The sequence below is a fragment of the Diceros bicornis genome, chromosome 12 (assembly GCF_020826845.1).
Source record: "Diceros bicornis minor isolate mBicDic1 chromosome 12, mDicBic1.mat.cur, whole genome shotgun sequence".
Taxonomy (NCBI): Eukaryota; Metazoa; Chordata; class Mammalia; order Perissodactyla; family Rhinocerotidae; genus Diceros; species Diceros bicornis.
The window spans coordinates 2,729,180-2,751,346 of NC_080751.1; the positions used below are offsets into that span (position 1 = coordinate 2,729,180).

Below are 22,167 nucleotides of genomic sequence, written 5' to 3' on the forward strand. Positions count from 1 at the left end.
TAAATCTGTATGTTGTTTGTAATTTGGTAACTGGCTTTATTATAACTGAAGCTTTTAAAACAAAGGGTGTGGTTCACATAATGTAATCAACACGTATTCACTCTTATCCCTTTGTGTTTCTCCCACTTTTAGCACAGACTGGCCACTCAGCTCTCCTAGCCCAATGGAGGCACCGTCAGTTAAAATACGCAGAATGGATCCTTTCTGCACAAAAGAACATATTGAAATCATAGCTCCTTCACCAAAAAGGAGGAGGTCTTTTTCGGTAGGGATTTCCTGTGGTCAGACAAGTTCATCCAAGAGTCAGTTCTCCCCACTGGAATTTTCAGAAATGGACCATGGAGACATCAGTGGGTCGGTGGGTGCAGTGTACAACCTCCAAGACAGTTGCCTTACAGACTGTGATGCGGAAGATGGTACTATAGATGGCAATGATGAGGGGCACTCCTTTGAACTTTGTCCTTCTGAAGCATCTCCTAATGTAAGGTCAAGGGAGAGAACATCTTCTTCTATAGTATTTGAAGATTCTGGCTGTGATAATGCGTCCAGTAAAGAAGAGCTCAAAACTAACCGACTGCATATTGGCAGCCATTGTGCTAATAAACTAAGCGATTTCAGGCATTCCAGCAGCAAATCTTCTTCTGAACCTACTTTGTCTATTTCTCCTCCAAGACCAACCACTTTAAGTTTAGATCTCACTAAAAACACTACGGAAAAACTCCAGCCCAGTTCACCAAAGGTGTATCTTTACATTCAGATGCAGCTGTGCAGAAAAGAAAACCTCAAAGACTGGATGCACAGTCGATGCACCATAGAGGAGAGAGAGAGGAGTGTGTGTCTGCACATCTTCCTGCAGATCGCGGAGGCAGTAGAATTTCTGCACAGTAAAGGGCTCATGCACAGGGACCTCAAGGTCTGTATTGTGGAACATCCCTCAAGGGTTTCAATCTGACATCTTGTGATTGAGAGCAGTATTTGGAGTACTTGTCAGTTTTTAGCTGAAGTACCCTTAACAGCGGAGGAGAGTAAAGTCATGAGGAACAGAGGTTTGGGAAAGTAGCCTGAAGGGGCCTGCTGCAAAAGTAAGATGTCTCACGTTTTAAAAATTTCAGGCAAATTGTGAATTCTCCTCTATAATGTGTTATGTCCATTTTACAGTAAAAAAGTATTCCCAATCTCCTGATGAAAAAAAGAAGATGTAAAGTCTACCATGAGCAGACGTAGCGTTTTACCTATGGCTTTGAGTAACCCTGACACAAGTTGCCTTAGGGCCCCGAAGTAGTGAAAGGGATGCAAGTGGAAGGAGAAACATAGGTTCCTTCATTAGCTAGCTCTGAATTGGGGCAAGTCTCCATGCTTTTTGCCCCTAGTTCTGAACTGTTTAGCCTTCAGGGAAGGAAGTGAGAAGCTGGATGGTGAAAGGTACAGCAAGTGGTTAGCCAGGGGGCGGTTTGCAGCTCTAAAACCTTTGATTCTAATTTCAATATATATGGCATTGAATATTGTAGCAATACAATATGCTAAATTACATAAGGTTTTTACTAAAACATGCAATATTTCCTTAGTATGTGTTTCTGAAATAAGTAAATGGAATTTTTATTTGACCAACGTCTGCCATATTCCATTTGCTCATAGCAGTCATCAGTAGATGTGTAGTGAATATATAAATATTTTTCTGATGGAAGTAGCTTAAATTCTTGATAGATTTGGACTCATTTTAAGTATTTTTAGTTTTATGCAACCACAGACTTTTGTTTCAGGCACCAAAGTAGCTATTTGAAAGAGTTATTTTCTTCTAAAATCAGCAGTAGGTTTTTTGAATCCTTGAATATATTTTAAGAGTTTGGAATAATAAGGGCAAGAATTAGAAATAATTCCTATCATTCAAAGTAATTGTTACTGAGTTATATATAATCACTGTACTTCAGTGATTTTGATGTGGGCCCAAAATAATTGCCAAGAATTATTCTGCAATGAATGAAAAGTTCAGAGATGATTTATTTTGGTTGGAAGGAAGAAAACAACTTCCAGGAGGCCAGATACCCCTAACTTGAGAGAGTGCTGGCTATTTGAATATGGTAAACATTTATCATTTGGTGGTAATGATATACACAGTTCTTCTTGTACTTAACACTTACTATACACACAAAGTGCCAAGTTGAAAGGCAATGTAATTGTGTTTTTACTAATATTGAATAGTCTTCTGATTTTATAATGTTAATGAGATATTGGTGAATATTTGTGTAATGGTACGATTTTATCTAAAGATTTTTCCTATATATTTTTTCTATACACCAAAAAAATTTCAAGAAGAAAATTAATTTCCCTTTTAGTTTTCCTAGAAATTAAAAAGTGTATTCCTTCCTAAAGATAAATTCCTTTTAAAGATTTCTAGTGTGCCAGAAAAAACTCCCCCAAGATTTTTATGCCCAGTTGAAAAAGCTGTGCATTCTGTTCATTCCGACATAAGTCTTTGAGCTCAATGTTAAGCCTTCTAGGCCTCTCCCCTTTTTGTGTTTTGGTCAGTTTTTGTCATTCACACTCTGTGGCCTCTGATTCTCCAGACTTACTTCTAGTCTTGTCTTCTCTTCTCTCTAGCTACGCTGGGCTTTCTCAGTTGCTTAAATACACAGTGTCCTCAGAGAACCTGGTATTTCTCCTTCATAATTCTCATTTTCTCCTATTATTTATCCTCTGGTTTTCACAGGGGCAGGAGCTGTGTCTGTTTTGTTCACCCATTATGTCCTTAACACAATGCCTGACACATTCTGTATGCTCATATCATTTTATTTTAAATATTCTTTTGTTTGCAACCAAAAGCATTTATACTAATTTAATGAAAAAGGACCTTTCTTGGCCCGTGTAACTGAACTGTCCAAGAGTCAGGTAAAGCTTTATCTAGGATCAAGTGATGTGGCCAGAACCTGGTTTCTCTCTCCCTAGCCCCCCATTTCTTGTTTCTATTTTCAGGCAGACTTTCCCTTCACAGTCTCAGGATAGCTTCAGTGATTCTCAAGGCTACATGTTTTAAGTCTTTTGGAGGTGGTGGGAAAGGGAGTGGGGAGAAAAGAATCTCTTGCCTTCACTATTGATCAGCCTTGGGTTTTCTTCTCATTGATAAGCCAAGTCCGCATACCCATCCCTAAACCATTCTCCTGGCCAGGGGATGGGATTATGCTGATTGACTTATGCAACCTCAAGATAACTTCCACACGAACCCTGGGGTTGCTGCACAGTCAAGAAGAAGGGAGTTCTCAAAGTCAAGTCAGGGCACTCTGGTGGAATCACAGGGGGATTGATGCTGGAGACCCAAAAAAATGTCTGTCACAGTGTTCAGTAACAACTGACACCAGAAGATGGGAGGGGAAAGGAAAGATGACATATAAGGCAACACAGTCTGTTATTATCTCTCATATAAGGTTATTTGTAAGAGAGCAGGAGGTTACTGCTATAGACTTTGGTTATACACAATAACTTCATTGCTTCAAAGTCAGAATTATATAATGGTATTTTGGAGTTTGAGAATAAAATGTTATTTGTCTGGCAGATTTGAAGCCTGACGAAATTCCATTTCATGAAGTAAATGGCTTCCTTTTTCCTTATTTCAAGGGCTATGAATGGTGGTCATGTTAGCAGGGTTAGAGTAGGCTCTTGAGGGAAACATGATGTATTTCACATGGGGGACTTTGAGTTTGAGGAGCCCATGAGAAATTTCATTAGATATGTCCTATAAACAGTTGCATATGAAAGTTTAGAACTAGGGACAGGGGACTTGGAGTATATGGGAGCATTTGGGTATGAGAAGAGGCAGCACAAGGTTGGTTGTAGTTAAGAGTTCTGATTCTCCTTGAGAGCCTACTTTCCCCTCTCAGACGCAGACCTGAAGATCAGTCTGTTTCACTTACTGATCAAATCATAGTGATTTGCTACTGTGGGGCAAGAACTGTTGTGAATGCTGGACGTGTGACAGTGAAGCCGAAGTCCTTTTCTCCTGGAGTCAGACTCCCTACTCCACCACTTACTAGCTGGGTAGCCTTGGGCAATTTACTTTACTTCTCTCAGCCTCAGTTTTCACGTCTGTAAGATGAGGACTAATAGAAGTAAGAGGATTGTGAGTATCACATGAGTTAGTAGTAGTAAACAGCTTAGAACAGCTCCTGGTGCATTGCAATGCATTTGTTATTATTAGTAGTAGTATGATAATCATAGCTTACATCATAAATGTAGAGACACTTGCCAAGGGAGAGTATATAGAATAATAAGATTGAGGATGAAGTACTCTGAATTCTAGGGAATGTGAATGGATGTTCAGTAAATGCTAGCTCCCCTGCTACCTTTCCCTTTTCTTTACTCACAGTACTTGTCTAGCGTCGAAGGATTGTTTTCATTTTCATATTAGTCCATTTTAAAGAGAAACATGCTTGAGAATATCTAGTTTCTTGTATATATTTTCTGTAGTCATTTAAATACTTCTCTTCACTTTCCTTCTCTGTACACACCTACCATGGTTTTGTCCGTTTTATTTTTCTAGCCTTCCAACATATTCTTTACAATGGACGATGTGGTGAAGGTTGGAGACTTCGGGTTGGTGACTGCAATGGACCAGGACGAGGAAGAGCAGATGGTTCTCACTCCAATGCCCGCATATGCCAGACACACAGGACAAGTGGGGACCAAGCTGTATATGAGCCCAGAGCAGGTGAGTTTTTGTTTGCCTTCTGAATTAAAAATAGGTTTTTGGTTGGTATGACAGCAAGCTAGATGTGCCCCATGAATCTCCATCCACGTTCTAAACCCCTAAAACACCTCATAAAATAAAATCGGAAAATTATGAAAATTGGTAGTAGTGTTCCACAGTCAACACAGCTAGGGTGCAGTTTCTACATTCTGAATTGGAGATGGACTAAGAAAGCTTCTCACAATGCAGGAACATGCTCACCCTCTGAACCGGAACCTGACAGCCACCAGAAATTTAGAAAAAGACTTTTAAGGCCCCCGTCCCAAACATAACTCCAGTTCGCCTTGTATAAACTATGTAGGAACTGTTTCAGAGCCAGCTAGAGCCAGAGGTACTGTACTGAGCTGCTCTCTACAGTAATTCACAGGCAACTTCCAGAATGTACCATGGCAGGAAATAGAGGTAGATAGGCTGGGATATGTTGCCTTGCGGGATGCTTAGTCTCCAAAGGAAAGGCACTATAAACAGGAGAGGGACTGGAAGCATGGTGGGAGCAGGGCGTCCTGGGGGCATCAAGGTAGCATGCCCGGCCACCTCCAGGCTAACAATATTCACAAGCTTACACATGTCTAGATCAGCAATTCTCAAACTTTTTGGTCTCAGTACCTATTTATATTTGTAAACATGATTGAGAACCCAAGAGTTTTTCTTAGAGGATTTTATCTATCCGCATTTGCCATATTTAGAGATTAAAACTGAAAAATCTATAAAATTTTATTCAATTAAAAACAATACTATTAGACCCATCACATCTTAAAGATATTTTTATGAAAAATATTTTCCAAAACAAAAAAAAACTAATGAGAAGCGTGGCATTTGTTTACATTTTTGCAGATCTCTTTAATATCTGACTTTATTAAAAGAGCTAGATTCTTATATCTGCTTTTGCATTCAATCCATTGCAATGTTATTTTCGCTTACGTAAGTAAAGTCTGACCTCAACCAGATATGTGATATTTTAATAACATTGGAAAGGGAGGAATATTTTAATAGCGTTTTCAGGTAATTGTGGGTATTCCTCTTTGATAGTGCTTCAAAACTCAGTAGGCAATAGTTTCTTAAAAGTCATTTGCCCTGTGAAATCTAAAACTGTATCATTAAACATTTTATACTCTGTTGCTTTAATATCCGTGGTCCGTTATGCACTTTGAATGGATCTTTTACCCATCCATTACCCAATGGTTATACTCTGTTGCTTTAATATCCGTGGTCCGTTATGCACTTTGAATGGATCTTTTACCCATCCATTACCCAATGGATCTACATGATTGTGTAACATTGTGCATTGGTAATTTGGACACTGTTGGTTCCCTAAGTTATGCAACTTTTCCAAAAGTTGTCACATTCATTATACCATGTTAAAAAAATCTCTTTGATTAAAATCACCACCAGTCTCACAGAAAAGGCTTTAAGTATTAGGAAGCTGTCAGGTTCCCAGTGGTGAATACAAATTTTCCAAAATTCTGATTTTCACAAAGCTCAGCTTTTATCATTAGCAACAAATACTGTCAGTTTTCCTTGAAGTGCCATTCTCACTTTGTTCATATTTAAGAAAATGTCTGTTGAGTATCCAAGTCTTGAATAACTGTGGTTTGTCTACCAACTGTTCTTTGAAGTCAAAATGTTGTTCTATGAAAAGAGCACCTAGTTCATATTGCAACTCCGCGAGTTGCACAAGTGCTTTCTCTTGAGACGACCATTGTACTTTGGTATGGAGCAGAAATGCTTTATGAATACTTCCCATTTTGTCACACGATATTATAAAGATGCCGAGGGTTGAGATGTGATAAAATTAATAATTTTTACTGCTTCAACAAGAACGTTTTAATTGAAACTGTCTTTTTTTTTTTTTTTACCTATGAGTATGTGGCACTAAAGAATACAATTACTACTAGTAGAGTGTGGTGCCACTGCTTGCTTCATGCTAAGGTTCCAGCAGTGCAAATGTCAACACAGTGAAAAGGCAAATGATGTCTTAGTCTTATGAAAATAGTCTTGACCTCATAGACCCTGAAAGGATGTTAGGATCCCCAGGGATCCATAGACCACACTTTGAGAATCAATGGATTAGATTATCTTTGGAAGTTTGTATCAGAGACCAGTCATAGAAATTGCCTTTGAGGAAGACTTTATTTTACATTGTACAGTATCTTTTTGTACTGTTTGTTTACATTATTCAACTGTTTCTTTTTCATACTTAAAATTTTTATTTTTTATTTAACTTTTTTAAATGTAAAAAATAAAGTACCCTATACTTAGACATCTTGAATTTCAAAGATAAAGGAAAAAATGGTATAAATATTTAGGTAGGGAAAAAAAGGTTACAGCTAAAGAGCTTGTTTTCTATAGCACTCAACCCTAGAAGACAATAAAGCAACATGTACAATTTTGAAGAAAAATATCTATGACCCGTGAATCTTGTTTCCAGTCGTGAAGGTATTCATGTACAAAGAAATCAAGCATTTTTAGATAGCTGAGAATTAAAAAAGAATCTCTGCAGCAAAAACATCTATAGAAATGTGTGCATAGTGTGCAACCTTTTGTGTAAAGGAGGGAAAGATAGATATTATTTGCTTATGTTTATATAAAGAAACTCTGGAAGGATGTGCAAGTAACAAAAGGTTATAGGTACAGTAGGAAGTGGCTGGTGGGGACTGGGCCAATGAGGGATGAGTGGGAAGGAACGTTTATGCTTCCTTTTGAACCATGTGAATGTGTTACCTATTGAAAGTGAATTTTAAGAAGGGAAACGTATAAAAGTATTGGCAGTGGACATCAAAACTAATTAATTATATTTGTCAATGGCTTATGAATATGGATACCAAATTGAAATTGAATGTAAAACCCAAACTGTGTTCTTAGTAAAAGCTTTATAATTTTAAATATAGTCGTGATAATAAGCTGGGTCTGTAACTCCCATATGATATTAACAAAGAGCAGGAATGGAAGATGGTAAGAACCGAGAAAGAAAGATGGATGTAGGGATTTGTATTTGATATACCTAAATCCAGATCCTAGATCCTAAATAGAATTTAAAATAATATTTCTACCTTCTTTATCACTGCAGAAGATAAATGCAAACTACAACAAAAGGAACGGGTATGGAAATATAAAACACAAAACAAAACTTAAAGTGATGCTAAAGCCAAATATTAGTTATAACAATAAATAAATTTGTTTAAATTTCCCCATGAAAGGGAAAACTTCAGATTGAGTTAAATTTTTTTTCAAAAAACAAAGATTAAAAAGGGAAGCTAGATGAAAAAATATACTAGGCTTTATATATTGTTATCATTTGAATATTTATTGATGAATAAACTAAGATATACTTTCATTTCAAACTTCTAGACCACAAAGAAAGATCAGTGTATTTGAAAACATAGAAATTGTAAATGTCTATGATCACAATACAATAAAACAAGATTATAGTAGTTTGTTTTGATTTTGGTTTTTTGTTTTTGCTTCCATTTTGGCTAGCTGGAAATTTTAAAAACCCTCCTAAATAACTTATCAGGTGAATAATGAAGTAAAAATACTCATGCAAAGTACTAAGAAAATGGTGAAGAAATGAAAAATATCGAAATTCATAGGAAGCTGTCAAAGTTCTATTTGGAGATAAATTTATTTGCAAGGCCTTCATTATATAAGCACATGACAGCATAAGTAATGATTTAGCATTCTGCTCAGTAGGAGGCGGGGGAGGAGCTGCAAGATGTTAAATACGAATAAGAACTGATACTGGTGAAACAGTAAAACCACAACATTATGGTAGATTTTAAGAGTTTTACATAGAAAAGATAATCCTCTCTAGCAAATCTACTTAGAGTAGAGAGGAGCACAAATAAATTTAGAAATTAGAAAGGATACAGCAGAGATTTTAATGTAGAAGAAACTATTATACGTAGTTGATCATTTGTAACCAAAAGTATCCAAACTGGCTTAAGTAGAAAAATCTGTTGGCCTGAGTAGTTGAATCATCCCGGTCGAATGATGTGGCCGGGACCTGGTGAAAGGAGAAATTAAAACTGTGTGAAATTTCAAAATACTGTAAATACATATTTATATCCATAGGAAACAAGACTGGAAGGAAGAGTCATAAAATGTCAACAGTCACCGTTTCTGAGTAGTGGGCTGTGAATGATAGTTTGAACTTTTCTGTATTTTCCAATTTTTCTATAAAACTGTGTATCAGAATTGATACTAAAAAGTTTTTAATAGTGTTATTTTTTTTTAATTCATCATTATTCAAGAGGCTGGAGGTACACATCACACCTTTAAGTATTGTGAAAACAAAGTAGGAATGACTAAAAAGGAATTCTATCTGGATGCTTATTACTGAAGGGCTTATTGGATGGAGAGTTCCCTCTCCCAGCATGCCACCACCCCACCACCCCAGGCCTGTTTAAGATAGATGACCCTGCCGCCACTCCCTGTCAGGGTCTATCCCATTGTGCTGTTTATTCTTTTCATAGCATGTTTAGCTCTCTGAAATGATTTGTTTTTTCTTCTCCTCTAAAATATAAGCTATCAGAATAGGGACCTAGTTTATCTCTTTTTTTACTCTATCCCCAACACCTAAAACAATGCCTAGAATTCAGCAGGTGTCCATCTGTGTTTGGTGGATGAGTAAATGTGAATGTTAGTGAAAAGATAAACACTAGGTAGTCTTCGCCACCTCACACACTGCTGTGCTGACTGTATTTTGGCTTGCAGCTGATGTGTGTTGGTTGAGGGGCGGCTAGGCAAGAGTTGCCATCTGAGAAAGGAAGAGATTGATGACAAGTGATGCTATATTTGGTATTGTTGAAGATGCTGGAAAATCAAGGAGGGCTGTAGAAATTTTGTCGTGGCAGTGTACTGTACTTAAAATATGGTAGTTAAAAATAGTGTTAATTCTCTTCTTAATAATCCTCTTTAGGGGCCGGCCCTGTGGCGCAAGCAGTTAAGTGCGTGCGCTCCGCTGCGGTGGCCCATGGTTCTCCGGCTCGGATCCCGGGCGCGCACCGACACACCGCTTGTCAGGCGATGCTGTGGCGGCGTCCCATATAAAGTGGAGGAAGATGGGCATGGATGTTAGCCCAGGGCCGGTCTTCCTCAGCAAAAAGAGGAGGATTGGCAGATGTTAGCTCAGGGCCGATCTTCCTCACACAAAAAAAAAAAAAGAAAAAAAAAGAATCCTCTTTAAATACAGAAACTGTCACTTTATAAAACGTCCTTTAAAAAGTCTCTCAAAATACTTTGGCTGTATGAATTGTCTTACTCAAGCCTCAGAAGCTGTCCTAAGACATGGTTTTAAAATATTTTTTGTCAAAGCTCTTAATTTTCTTATCCTTTTAGGAGAAAATGAGCAGAGACCACAGTTACTTTGTTCTTGGTTGTAATTACCAAGAAATACAGGCCAAGTCCTAGTATTGCACAGTGATAAAACAATCAGCGTAAACTCTGAAAGGGTGTATTATATTCTCTGCCCTTGAGATTTTATAATTAATTCCTTCTTTTTTAGATATTTTGTAAAGATCACTTTTTATGTGTTCATGAGGCTGCATTTGTTTTTTTAAATGTATTTATTAATGCTTTTTTTCACATTGTGTTAATCGACCCTCTCTGTAGGGAATGTGGAAAAAATAGGAATAGGAATATATAAAGGAATGTGTAAAGAACAAATAAAAATCACTAAAAAAGCTCTAAAACATTAACAGTGGTTGGTTATTTCCTTCCATGTGTATATATATACCTTTTATATATGTATACATACCTTACTTTGGAAAACAAAGTTGATATTCTAGTCTGTGAAATTTTGGATACAGTATTTAAATATAAGCATTTCCCACATTATTAAATGTTCTTAGAAAATATTTTTGGCTGCATAGCATTCTCTCTGTTAAGCATATATTGCTTAACACTAATTTCAACATTAGTTTTGGACATTTTAGTTACTTGTAGATTTTGCTATCAGGAATGTCACTATTCCTGTGTACAAATCTCTGTCCACATTTCCGTCTACCCTAGGGTGGATGAAATTAAGTAGGACCATTAAGTGGGAGTAAACACTTACTGCCAAGTTGCATTTCATGAAAGTGTGTTAGTTGATATTCTCCAAATAGTCTAGGAGGGTGTCCTTTTCACTGTACCCCTGTAAGCTCTGTCTTTGAACATATATTTTCTTTGAATACTTCCCAAACGCCGGGGATAAGAGGTAAGAGGAGAGAGGAAGGTGATGCAGCTGATGCTGTCATTGAAACTTTCCATCTGATATTCTGTGAGCATAGAGACAGGCTGGCTCACGGAAGGAACAGGGAAACAGGTACCAAGGGCAGTTTAGAGAGGAGTTGGGAAAGGCTTGTGATCCCTAGCTGTTACCTTGTGACTGCCTCAGTTAAGAAATGCTGGTATGGAGCATTCTCAAATGTCAAGTTATGTGCCTAAAGTAATTTTCACAAATAAAAGGGTTCCTCTGAGTCCCAGGAGGTTGCTTTTAATTTGATTGAGGCTTTGTTTAATAGAGTAGTTGGGTTGTAATTCATCTGTTCATTTTAACAAATCAGTGTTTATTGAGGGCCTTCTCTATACTTAGCCCAGTGCTGGATGGTGGGAATACAAAAGAAGCAGTTCCCTTCCCTCCAGGACTTTATATAATCTGGTTGTGAAGAATAAGAAATATACACATGAAAAATACAACTGAGAATGCAAAGTAGTCCGTAATTAAGTGCCATAATGAGGGCTAACCACAGTTGATTAGTGGTTTGGAGTAATGAAGATTTTCTCATAAAAATGGGTGAGGACTAAGATGATTAGAAATGAGAGATTTGCTTTAGATAGTGTTCTCTTTGAAAAACTTCACCTCGGGGGCAGTTGAGCAGCTTTTACTGGCTCCCTCAAACTTTTTTAGCATCGTGAGGCTCCAGGTTTCTGCAGGCCTGTTCTGCTGATGCATATCTCAGAGCTGGATCTGGGCTTTCCTTCTGTAATGCTGAGTGATTTAATTACTCTTGCAGTAGTGAGTTGAAGAAAAGAGGCTTGAGAGATTATTAACTCTTTGCTAACATTTTTACACATACAGTTACATTTAAACGAAGAAGTGACTGAGTCAACTTTGGGATTCACTAATGCCATGTTATCAATTGTACTATCTCTGTTAATTTTTTTCTAATATTTCTTCTTTATATGGGATTTCAGATTCATGGAAACAACTACTCTCATAAAGTGGACATCTTTTCTTTAGGCCTCATTCTATTTGAATTGCTGTACCCATTCAGCACTCAGATGGAGAGAGTCAGGGTAAGTTCTCCCCTCCTCAAAAAGGGTGGAAAAAGAAAATAGTCTAAAATTTACAAAAAAGAAAGAGTTTTAAAAGAAAAATAAATTATTCTTAATACGAGCAGACTAGTTAACTAGAAATGGAAGAGGTCATGTGAGCTACACAAGGAGGATTTGTAGAGTATTTGCTTCCATTTAAAGCTCAATCTTCAAAAATTATTTCGTTGAATTGTTTGTTTTTGTTGTTGGTTAACTTCATCGTAACTTAATATCTTGCATGCAGTAAATTTGTAATAAGTACAAAGCTAGGGGAATAGGGTAATGGGGGGGGTGGGGAGGGAGTGATGGTGGTGGTTGGTCAGAGAAGAATTTTCCAGAGGACAAGTAGCCACACACTCATACCCTTAAAAGCTGACAAACTAAGCATAATTAGTTATTTTTCCTCACAAAATAAACCATGACCATGACTTTTAAGGAAGATAGTACTGGAAGTCTTTTAAAAGTAGGTCTCTGTCACATTTCTTCCCCATCCTTCTTAAGTGGTCACTGACCCTCAATTTTTCTAGCTGTTGTCCCTGGTAGTTATATCCGTATTTCCAAATTTTATGCTTTTATCACCATTTCTTAATTTATCAGTTTTAGACCTTATCTGTTGACTTCTGGCCATGGTAGAAGAGGATGTAGTTCCCAAGTATAACCAAAGGATTCATATCATCTAACTGAAAGGACCTACAAAGTGTTCTGTACAATAAATGGGAAAAAAAGAAGAAAATTAAAGTGACCAGAGATAAAGGCCCTTAAAGCTTCCAGAAAGGAAAATAAAACAGGTCCAACGTATGTAAAGGATCAGGAATCATATGGCATCAAAATTTATGTAGTTATAAGTGCATCAAAGGACCTCACCAAGAAAGTGAAAAGACAACCCACAGAATAGGAAAAAATATTTGTAAATCATGTATTGGATAAGGTTTTGTTATCCAGAATATATAAAGAACTGTTACAATTCAACAACAAAAAGACAACCTGATTAGAAAATGGGAAAAGGATTTGAATAGACATTTCCCCAAAGATATATAAATGGCTGATAAGCACAATGTCATTATTCATTAGGGAAATGCAAATCAAAACCATAATGAGATACTACCTCACGCTCTCCTAGGTAGCTTTAAATAAAAAAAAAACCAAGTGTTGACAAGGATGTGGAGAAATTGGAAGCCTCATATGTTGTTGGTGGGAATGTAAAATGGTACAGCTGCTGTGGAAAGCAGTTTGACAGTTCCTCGAAAAGTTAAGCATCCAGTTACCATGTAACTCAGCAGTTCCACTCCTAGGTATATACTCAAGAGAAATGAAAACATAGGTCCACACAAAAACTTGTACACAAATGATTAATAGCCAGAAAGTAGAAACAGCCCAAATGTCAATCAGCTGATGAGTGGAAAAACAAAATGTGGTCTACCTATACAATGGAATGTTGTTGTTGTTAGTGCTGTTGAGTGGATTCCGACTCTTAGCGCCCCTGTGGACAGCAGAGCAGAACCCTGCCTGGTCTTTTTGCACCATCCTCTCACTTCTGGCGCTACATCAGACAGTGTTCCACTGCTGTTCGTCGAGTCTGCACAGCAAGTTTTTTCAGAAGTGGGTGGCCAGGTCCTTCTTCCTAGTCTGACTTAGTCTGGAAGCTCTGCTGAAACCTCTCCACCGTGGGTGACCCTACTGGTATTTGCAGTACTGGTGGCATAGCTTTTAGTTTCACAGCAACATACTTCCACCACAGAATGACAACCGACAGACAGGTGGTGTGGTTCCCTGACCAGGAAACGACCCCGGGCCACAGCAGTGAGAGCACTGAATCCTAACCACTAGACCACCAAATGGAATATTATTCAGCCATAAAAAGGAGTGAAATACTGACACATGCTATAACATGGATGAACCTTGAAAACATTACACTAAGTGAAAGAAGCCAGATACAAAAGGCCACGTGTTGTATGATTCCATTTATATGAAATGTCCAGAACAGGCACATCCATAGAGACAAAGTAGATTAGTAGTTGCCAGGGGCTGGGGGGAGAAAGGAGTGGAGAGTGACTGCTTAATGGGTATGAGGTTTATTTTTGGGTGATGAAAATGTTCTGGAATTAGATAGTGATGATGGTTGTACAACATTGTGAATAGAATAAAAACTACTGAATTATACACTGCAAAATGGTTAAAAAGGTGAATTTTATTTATGTGAATTTTATTTCAGTAAAAAAATAGGTAGTTATGTAAAAATTTTTGGTGAAATGAATAGTCAGTATTTATGTTGACCATGCAAATATTGTTCTATGCTAGATCAAGTAATGTACTCTGACTTTCTTTTCTTTCTGATACAATCCTTTTTTTCAGAATTGCCTTTTCTCAATTGCTTAGTTTTCTATGAACCTGTGTTGTAATTTTAAATAAATGTTGAAAATCTGTCACGTATCAAACAATATTTTCTCTGTGCTTCAATATAGCTTATATATGTGTGTGTGTGTGTGTGTGTGTGTGTGTGTGTGTGTGTGTGTATTTTTTTTTTTTTCCCCCCTCTGGAGTCCTTATTCTCGAAGCTTTTGTCCTCCAGTCTGGACTGATTGCCCCCTAGACCTTCTCTAGGTTGTCACCCACGGATGTGCTTCTCTACTCTTCTGGGTTGGATCCCTTGTTTCCTAGATTCCATTTTTTTTTTTTTTCTTGCTTTACTCTATTTTGCTAGAGCACATTCTCCAGTAAATTCCTGAGAAAGAAGGTATGCGAGAGAAATTTTTAGAGTCTTCAGGCTTCTAAAAATGTATTTTGTCCCATCCTCACACGTAATTGATAAATTGGCCAGCTTCCAATTCTAGATTGGAAATAATTTTTCCTTAAGAACTTTGAGGGCATTGCCTCATAGCTGCCAGTGCTGCTATTGAAAATCATTATATGGAATCTATTTGACCTGTTTTATTTTCTTTCTGGAACCTTTTAGGGCTTTACCTTTATCAGTGCTGTTATGAAATGTAGTCCTTTCATTGATTTTTTTTTTCCCTCTCACTTACCACCTGGTAGGTCTTTTCAGTTAGAACATATGAATCCTTGAGTTCTAGTCAATTTCTTGTATTATTTCTTTGATAAATTCTTCTCTAATTTTTCTGTTTTCTTTTCCTGGAATCCCTGACTTGATCCTATAAATGCCTTATGTTTTCTCTTATTTTCCATCTTCCTGTCTTTTTGTACTGTTCTCTTCTAGAGTTCCTTGTTATTTCAACTTTCCTAATTACTCTATTTTGTTTTTTTAATTTTTCCTAATTACTTATTCTGACTATTTTATTTTGAGAATCCAATTTTTATTGTCCAAGATTGTTCCGTTTTTATAGCATTTCACTTTGTTAACATGGATTCAATATCTTCACTTATCTCTGAGAATCTCACTTATGTGTATGTATATGTTTTAAATTTTCTTCTCTCTATGTCTCTTTCCTCTGGGTTCTTTTTTTTTTTTTTTTTAACTATCTTGAAATTATTATAGATCCACAAGAAGTTGCAAAGATAATACAGAGAGATTCAGTGTACCCTTCACCCAATTTCTCCTAATGCTTACATCTTACATAATTATAGTATAGTATCAAAACTGGGCGTTTGACATTGCTACAATATGTGTGTATAGTTCCATGTTATTTTATCTCACGTATAGATTTATGTAACCACCACTGCAATCTACATACAGAACTATTCCATCACCACAAAGAACTTCCTCCTACTCCTTTATAGTCACACTTACTCCGCCCCCCAACATCTCTAACTGTGTTTTTTAATGATTTTTTTTTTTTTTTTTTTTTTTCTCATGTTGATAGTCCTTAGCTGTCCAATCATATTTAAGAATAGGGCTCTAAAATGGTGACTGAAAGTGGACTTCACTCTAAGGGCTACAATCCAGTTCTTACCTTGGAGTGTGGGGAGAGAACTCCCCACATGTCAGCAGCTGTAGGCTTTTTTGCTATAACAATCATTTTCTCCAGAGAAGAAGCCTTCATTTTCCTGCCTGAGAAAGAGTAGTGGAGGGTGGTTGGGGGATAGAGAGTATCTTACTATTTAGCTTACAGATCTTCACTTCATCCTACTGTTTTCCATGCCCACCCCCACAACATACTCTCTCCTTTCTATTGAGTGACCCTAAATCTGCACTTTCTTAGTTCAGTTTCTCCAGAGAATAAACCTCCTATGTTTATATGGGGATATATCACTCCATCTGCAGACTTGCGGACAGTTCTCTTGTTGCCATCCTAGAGCCTTACGCCCACCCACTCAGGTTCTGCACAGCGAATCACTTCCCTCTTCATTGACGTTCTCCCCTGTGGGCGCCCTGGTCTGCCTGCCTCTGTTCTGGTAAGGTGGTTGCTATGCTTCCACCCACTTTCTCACTATGAAAAATTTCATCTTTTCTTCCATTGCACTCATCTTTATAGTGAAAATGTTTACTGCAAATGTAGTAGAAAATCTGCCATGTTTAGCCAGAACCTCTCTGAACTTCTGTTAGTGAATGTAAAACAGACTGTTCAATGATTTGACCAAGGTCTTCTTTTTAATCAATTTTATTGAGGTATCGTTTATATACAATAAAACATACCCACTTTAAGTGTACATTTTGATAAGTTTTTTTTTTTTTTTTTTGTGAGGAAGATCACCCCTGAGCTAACATCCGTGCTAATCCTCCTCTTTTTGCTGAGGAAGACCGGCTCTGAGCTAACATCTATTGCCAATCCTCCTCCTTCCCCCCCTCCCCCCCGGAAGCCCCAGTAGATAGTTGTGTCATAGTTGCACATCCTTCTTGTTGCTGTATGTGGGACGCGGCCTCAGCATGGCCAGAGAAGCGGTGCGTCGGTGCGCGCCCAGATCCGAACCCGGGCCGCCTGTGGTGGAGAGCGTGCACTTAACCGCTAAGTCACGGGGCCGGCCCTGACATTTTGATAAGTTTTATCAAACACATTTATATATCATGTAACCACCACTACATTCAGAATATGGCAAGTTTCATAGAAAGTTTCACCCCAGCAAGTTTCCTTGTGCTCTGTCCCAGTCAGTCTCATTCAGCCCCTGCCCCCACCCCAGGCAACTACTCAGCTGCTTTCTGTCTTTTCTAAAATTTCATATTAAATGGAATCATACCATGTGTATACTCTTTTGTGTCTGTCTGCTTTGACTCACCATAAAGTTTTTGAGATTCATTCATGTTACTCAATGTGTCAGTAGTTCATTCCTTTTTGTTATTAATATCCTACTGTGTTATATATACACCACAGTTCATGTATCCATTTACCTATTGAGAAACATTTAGGAATAAAGATGCTATGAACATTTGTGAGCTAGTCTTTTTGTAGACATATGTTTTAATTTGTCTTGGGTAGTTACCCAGGTAGGATGGATAAGCCATGGGGTGAATGGTTTAACTTTATAAGAAAGTGCCATTTACACGCCTACCAGCAGTGTCTGAGAGTTGTAGTTCATCCACAGCCTCACCAACACTTATGTTTCAGTCTTTACAATGTTAGCCATTCTAATAGGGGTATAATGGAATCACATTGTGGTTTAAGTTTGCATTTCTCTGATGACTAATGACCTTGACCATCTTTTCAAGCTCTTTGCCAGATACATGTATTGTGTCTATTTTCTCCCAGTCTATGGCTTGCCATTTCGTTTTCTTAATGGTGTCTTTCAAAGGGCAGTAGGTTTTAATTTTGAAGTTCAGTTTATCAATTTTTTCTTTTATGCTCATGCTTCTTGTTGAAAAGACTTTCCATTTTCCCCATTGAATTATGGCCAAGGTCTTTTTAAAATTCCAAGTTTTAAAATAAAAATCTTTGTTTAAAAATGTTATGTGATTAATTCTGTGAGTCCAGACTCAAGCCTTTATCTGCACTTAGTTTGATACGGCTTACCTATTAGCAAATGAAACCGACCCTTCCAGAGCCTGCAGCATAGATTCTTCCAGTAAAGTTTCTGTTTTCTGTTGGTGGGAAGACATATTTGCTTTATTTCATTTTTCAAAAGTGGTTTTTGTCGTCATTACAAAAGGAGTATCAGGCATTGTGCTAAATAAATTACCTCACTTAATTCTCAAAACAATCATACAAGGTGGGCCCAATTACCCCTGTTTTATAGGTAAGGAAACTAGAACATAAAGAGTGATAATTTGTATGAAAATTTACCAGTGAACTTTCAAAAGCTTAGTTTTATACTCAGTATTTAGAACAATTGACTTGGTTTTCTTCACTCAAAAAAAAAAAGAAATAAAAGAAAGAATATACCCTTTCATATCAAATACAAAGAGGTTGGAGACTAATAGAAAAAGTTATCCACTTTAGGACACAAATGTCTATTCATGAGTGATTGAATTATTTTTGACACAAATCAATCCATTTCAGTTAAAATCCAGGTGTCAGTATCATATGTTCAATTCAAATATAATTATATCTGAATTATTTTCTAGATTTTGATGATTTGATGGCATTACATCTGTGCTCAGGAAGCACTTATGCATAGATTATGTAGTCAGGAAAAGCTGTTGATAAGTTTTCCATCTGTTTAACATCCAGCCTTTCTTCTTAGTCCCTCTGTTAGAGTATCAAAAAATATTTTTGTCTTTAAAAGATCCATACACCAAAACAGATTTAAAGATAAGTAACACTTTTCTTTCTTTTTAGATCTTAACCGATGTAAGAAATCTCAAATTTCCACCACTATTTACTCAGAAATATCCACGTGAGGTTTGTATAATTCTCATCTTTTATTTTTTTTAGAATCATATTTAGAACTTAAAGGGTCCTTAGCAGTCAGTTCATCAGTTTCCCATTTTACAGATGAGGAAGCCAAAGGTCTAGAGAGGAAAGGACTCTGATCCCAAGAGCATACAACTTCTTAAAAACAAAGACTAGAACTTGGCCCCAGGTCCTCGGCCCAGGGTCCTATGTGAAGATTGTAGCAACCTTCCCTTCAATAAGGCTGAACTCCTAGCGCGCTCTCACAGGCATAGAATTGCTATTATGACCGTGCCATTAATCTCTTTATCTTAGTGAACTGGGAAGAGATCTTAAAAACTGACTTTTTTTAAAAAAAAAAAAACAGGGCCAGCCCGGTGGTGCAAGCGGTTAAGTGCGCGCGCTCCACTGCGGCGGCCCCGGGGTTCACCAGTTCGGATCCCGGGCACACACCGATGCACCACTTGTTGAGCCGTTCTGTGGTGGCGTCCCATATAAAGTAGAGGAAGATGGGCACGGATGTTAGCCCAGGACCAGTCTCTCAGCAAAAAAGAGGAGATTGTCATGGATGTTAGCTCAGGGCTAGTCCTCTTCACACACACACACACACAAAAAACAGGCACTAATTTCCGTTGATTATGTCTGTTGGAGTTCAACCACCCAGAGTGACACAGTACATGGTTCAGAAGAGTGGGAAGGGAAAATCAAGCTGGTCTTGATGAAAATCGTGTGCAGTGAACCTTTTGAATTTCTTTTTGCGGCTGTTGTTTATTTCATAGTATATTTGGTGCACAAATATATCATTTTAAAATTTATGCATTAATCTTGAATTTTCTTAATTAAGTTGAAGTAAATTAGATTGTATGTTAATTATCAAGTTGGAAAAAGTCTAATTTATCTTTTAATATTATAAATATAATGAAAGATTACATTAAAATGAACTTTATGATGATATAGAGATATGCTAACCTAAAATGAAATATTTTTTAGTAAAAATTATTGTTATATATTTTGCAAAGTTGATGAATTAATTCCCAGGGTGGCTCCTAAGAATATATGTTACAGGGGCCGGCCCTGTGGCGTAGTGGATAAGTTCAGTGCGCTCTGCTTCAGCGGCCCGGGATCGCGCATTCGGATCCCAGGCAGGGACCTACACCACTCGTCAGCCATGCTGTGGTGGTGACCCACATACAAAATAGAGGAAGACTGGCATGGATGTTAGCTCAGAGCTAACCTTCCTCAAGCAAAAGAAAAGAAAGAGGAAGATTGGCAACAGATGTTAGCTCAGGGCAAATCTTCCTCAGGAAAAAAAAAAAGAATATATGTTACATTAAAAGAGATTCAAAAAAAAAAATCAAGAAAAGGTGTTAGGTACTGATCTCTGGCATGATTTTTTAATTGAAATTTTTATTGAGATAATTGTAGATTCACATGCAGTTGTAAGACGAATTAATTTTTAAACTCAGATTGTGTCTGTACTTCAAGGATGTGATTTAAGATCCTTTATTATATGTTAGAAAACAACCAATTACCCAAAAATGGTCATGGTTATTTGGAGCAGGGGTTGGCAAACCAGGAGCCACAGGCCAAATCCAGCCTGCTCCCTAATTTTGTAAGAACATGTGATTGGAGCACAGCCGTGCCCATTTGCTGATGTATTTTCTATGGCTGCTTTTGTACTTCAGTGGCAGAGGTGAAAAGTCACATGAGAAACTGGCTTGTAAACTGAATATATTTACAAAAATATTTTGTCGACTCCTGATTTAGAGGATTGTTTCGTGGTCTAAACCTGACCCTTTTATCACAAAATAATTTATATATTTCAGCATGTGATGGTTCAAGACATGCTCTCTCCATCCCCCGTGGACCGGCCTGAAGCTACAACTATCACTGAAAATGCTGTATTTGAGGACTTGGAGTTTCCAGGCAAAACAGTGCTCAGACAGCGGTCTCGCTCCATGAGTTCCTCAGGAACAAAACATTCCAGACAGTCCAGCAACCCCCAGAGCCCTTTGCCAAGCAATTAGCCTTAAGTTGTTCCACACTCCTAACAGGTGACACAGAACAGCCTCCTCTTACTGTGGCGCTCCAGAAGCATGGACTTGAAAATTTTGTTCTTCGCTGAATTTTGTTTTGGACTACTTTTGCTAAGTCAGGTTTAAACTGGATTTGGGAGCATAACCTAATTTGAGCCAACTCTTGACTTTTGCTATACTTAAGGAGAGGGCTATCACTCAGTCGTGTGTGGTCGTTTTTCTTTATTGGTCTCTTGAAACTGGCTGGCCAAGCTTTATAGCCCTTGTCTTTTGCCTAGGGAGGTAGAAGCAATCCCTAAAATACAGAGAATTAAAAGAAAAATATTTTTATAGTACAGAAGAATGAAAGTCCCTACATGTGGTAACTATATTGTTCTAGAAATATGCTTTCTAGAGATACGGTGGTAATTATGAAACTGATTTCCAAAAAAGCTGACTCCATTTTTGTCCCTGGTGGGTAAATTAGGAATCTGCACTATTTTGGAGGACAAGTAGCACAAATTGTATAATGGCTTTTGTCCATAGCTAGTTTTATAGTGACATTTGTAGCTTTAAATAGCTTTGTTCCTTAGATGGTTCTAGGGAGAATTTTAAGAGTTTTTTGTACCTGTACCTCCACTAAAGGGAAAATGAAGCATTTTATGTAAATTGGTTGAAAGTTCTGGTTTGGGGAGGAAAAAAGCTGTAGTAAGAAATGAATCATATATTACAACTAACTTCTTGAATTATGGACTTTTTTAAACCTAATGAAATCTTGAGTGTCTTACATGTAATCCTGTAGATTGGTACTTTCCCCAAACTGATTATAAATAACAGGTAAATCATCTAACTTGCTAACATGTTTTCATTTTTCATTGTAAATATGTTTATTTTTTATTTATAAAAATTCTGAAGTCAATCCATTTGGGTTGGTGGTGTACAGAACGCACTTAAGTGTGTTAACTATTGTGACTTCTTTCAAGTCTAAATGATTTAATAAAACTTTAAAAAATTATTTATGATTGACTCTTATTTTGGAGAATTAGTCCCAAAATGGTAGTTTTTCAAATGTATAAAAGAGGATCACAGGTCTAGGAAGGGTCATAACTCTACCCTCAAGAAAACTTAGTCCTAAGCTATTTCAAACAGGTGTCTTCTCTGTTATTTCCCAAAGACTTGACAGGACCAAGTCCTTTTCAAAATTCAACAGCCTCATAATCAAGAGAGATTTGCTCAGGGCCTACTCTGTGCCAGGGACCGGGAGCATAAAGAGAACCCTGCCCTAAAGGGAGACCTTGTAGCACAGAGGGCCATGGCAATGCTGGTTGTGTTGGTATCACCGTGTGTCTGGTACGTGCTGTATGGAGGCCCATGGCTTGCTGGGCTGACCAGGCACAAA

General features: G+C 37.5%; 1 protein-coding gene across 4 annotated transcripts in view; it reads left to right on the forward strand.

Moving 5' to 3' along the window:
* EIF2AK3 (eukaryotic translation initiation factor 2 alpha kinase 3) overlaps positions 1–21,783 on the forward strand; it is a 78,063-nt gene extending 56,280 nt beyond the window's left edge. Inside the window, exons 13-17 of one of the 4 annotated variants that reach the window (XM_058550723.1) lie at positions 133–913; positions 4,532–4,699; positions 11,915–12,016; positions 18,700–18,762; positions 20,580–21,783. In XM_058550723.1, coding sequence (XP_058406706.1) covers positions 133–913; positions 4,532–4,699; positions 11,915–12,016; positions 18,700–18,762; positions 20,580–20,780 — 1,315 coding nt within the window. In that variant the 3' untranslated portion in view covers positions 20,781–21,783. Of the gene's footprint in view, positions 1–132; positions 914–4,531; positions 4,700–11,914; positions 12,017–12,631; positions 14,450–18,699; positions 18,763–20,579 lie in introns of those variants that run through there. The other 3 variants (XM_058550724.1, XM_058550725.1, XM_058550726.1) reach the window with 3 other exon arrangements.
* Positions 21,784–22,167: the final 384 nt, after the last annotated feature.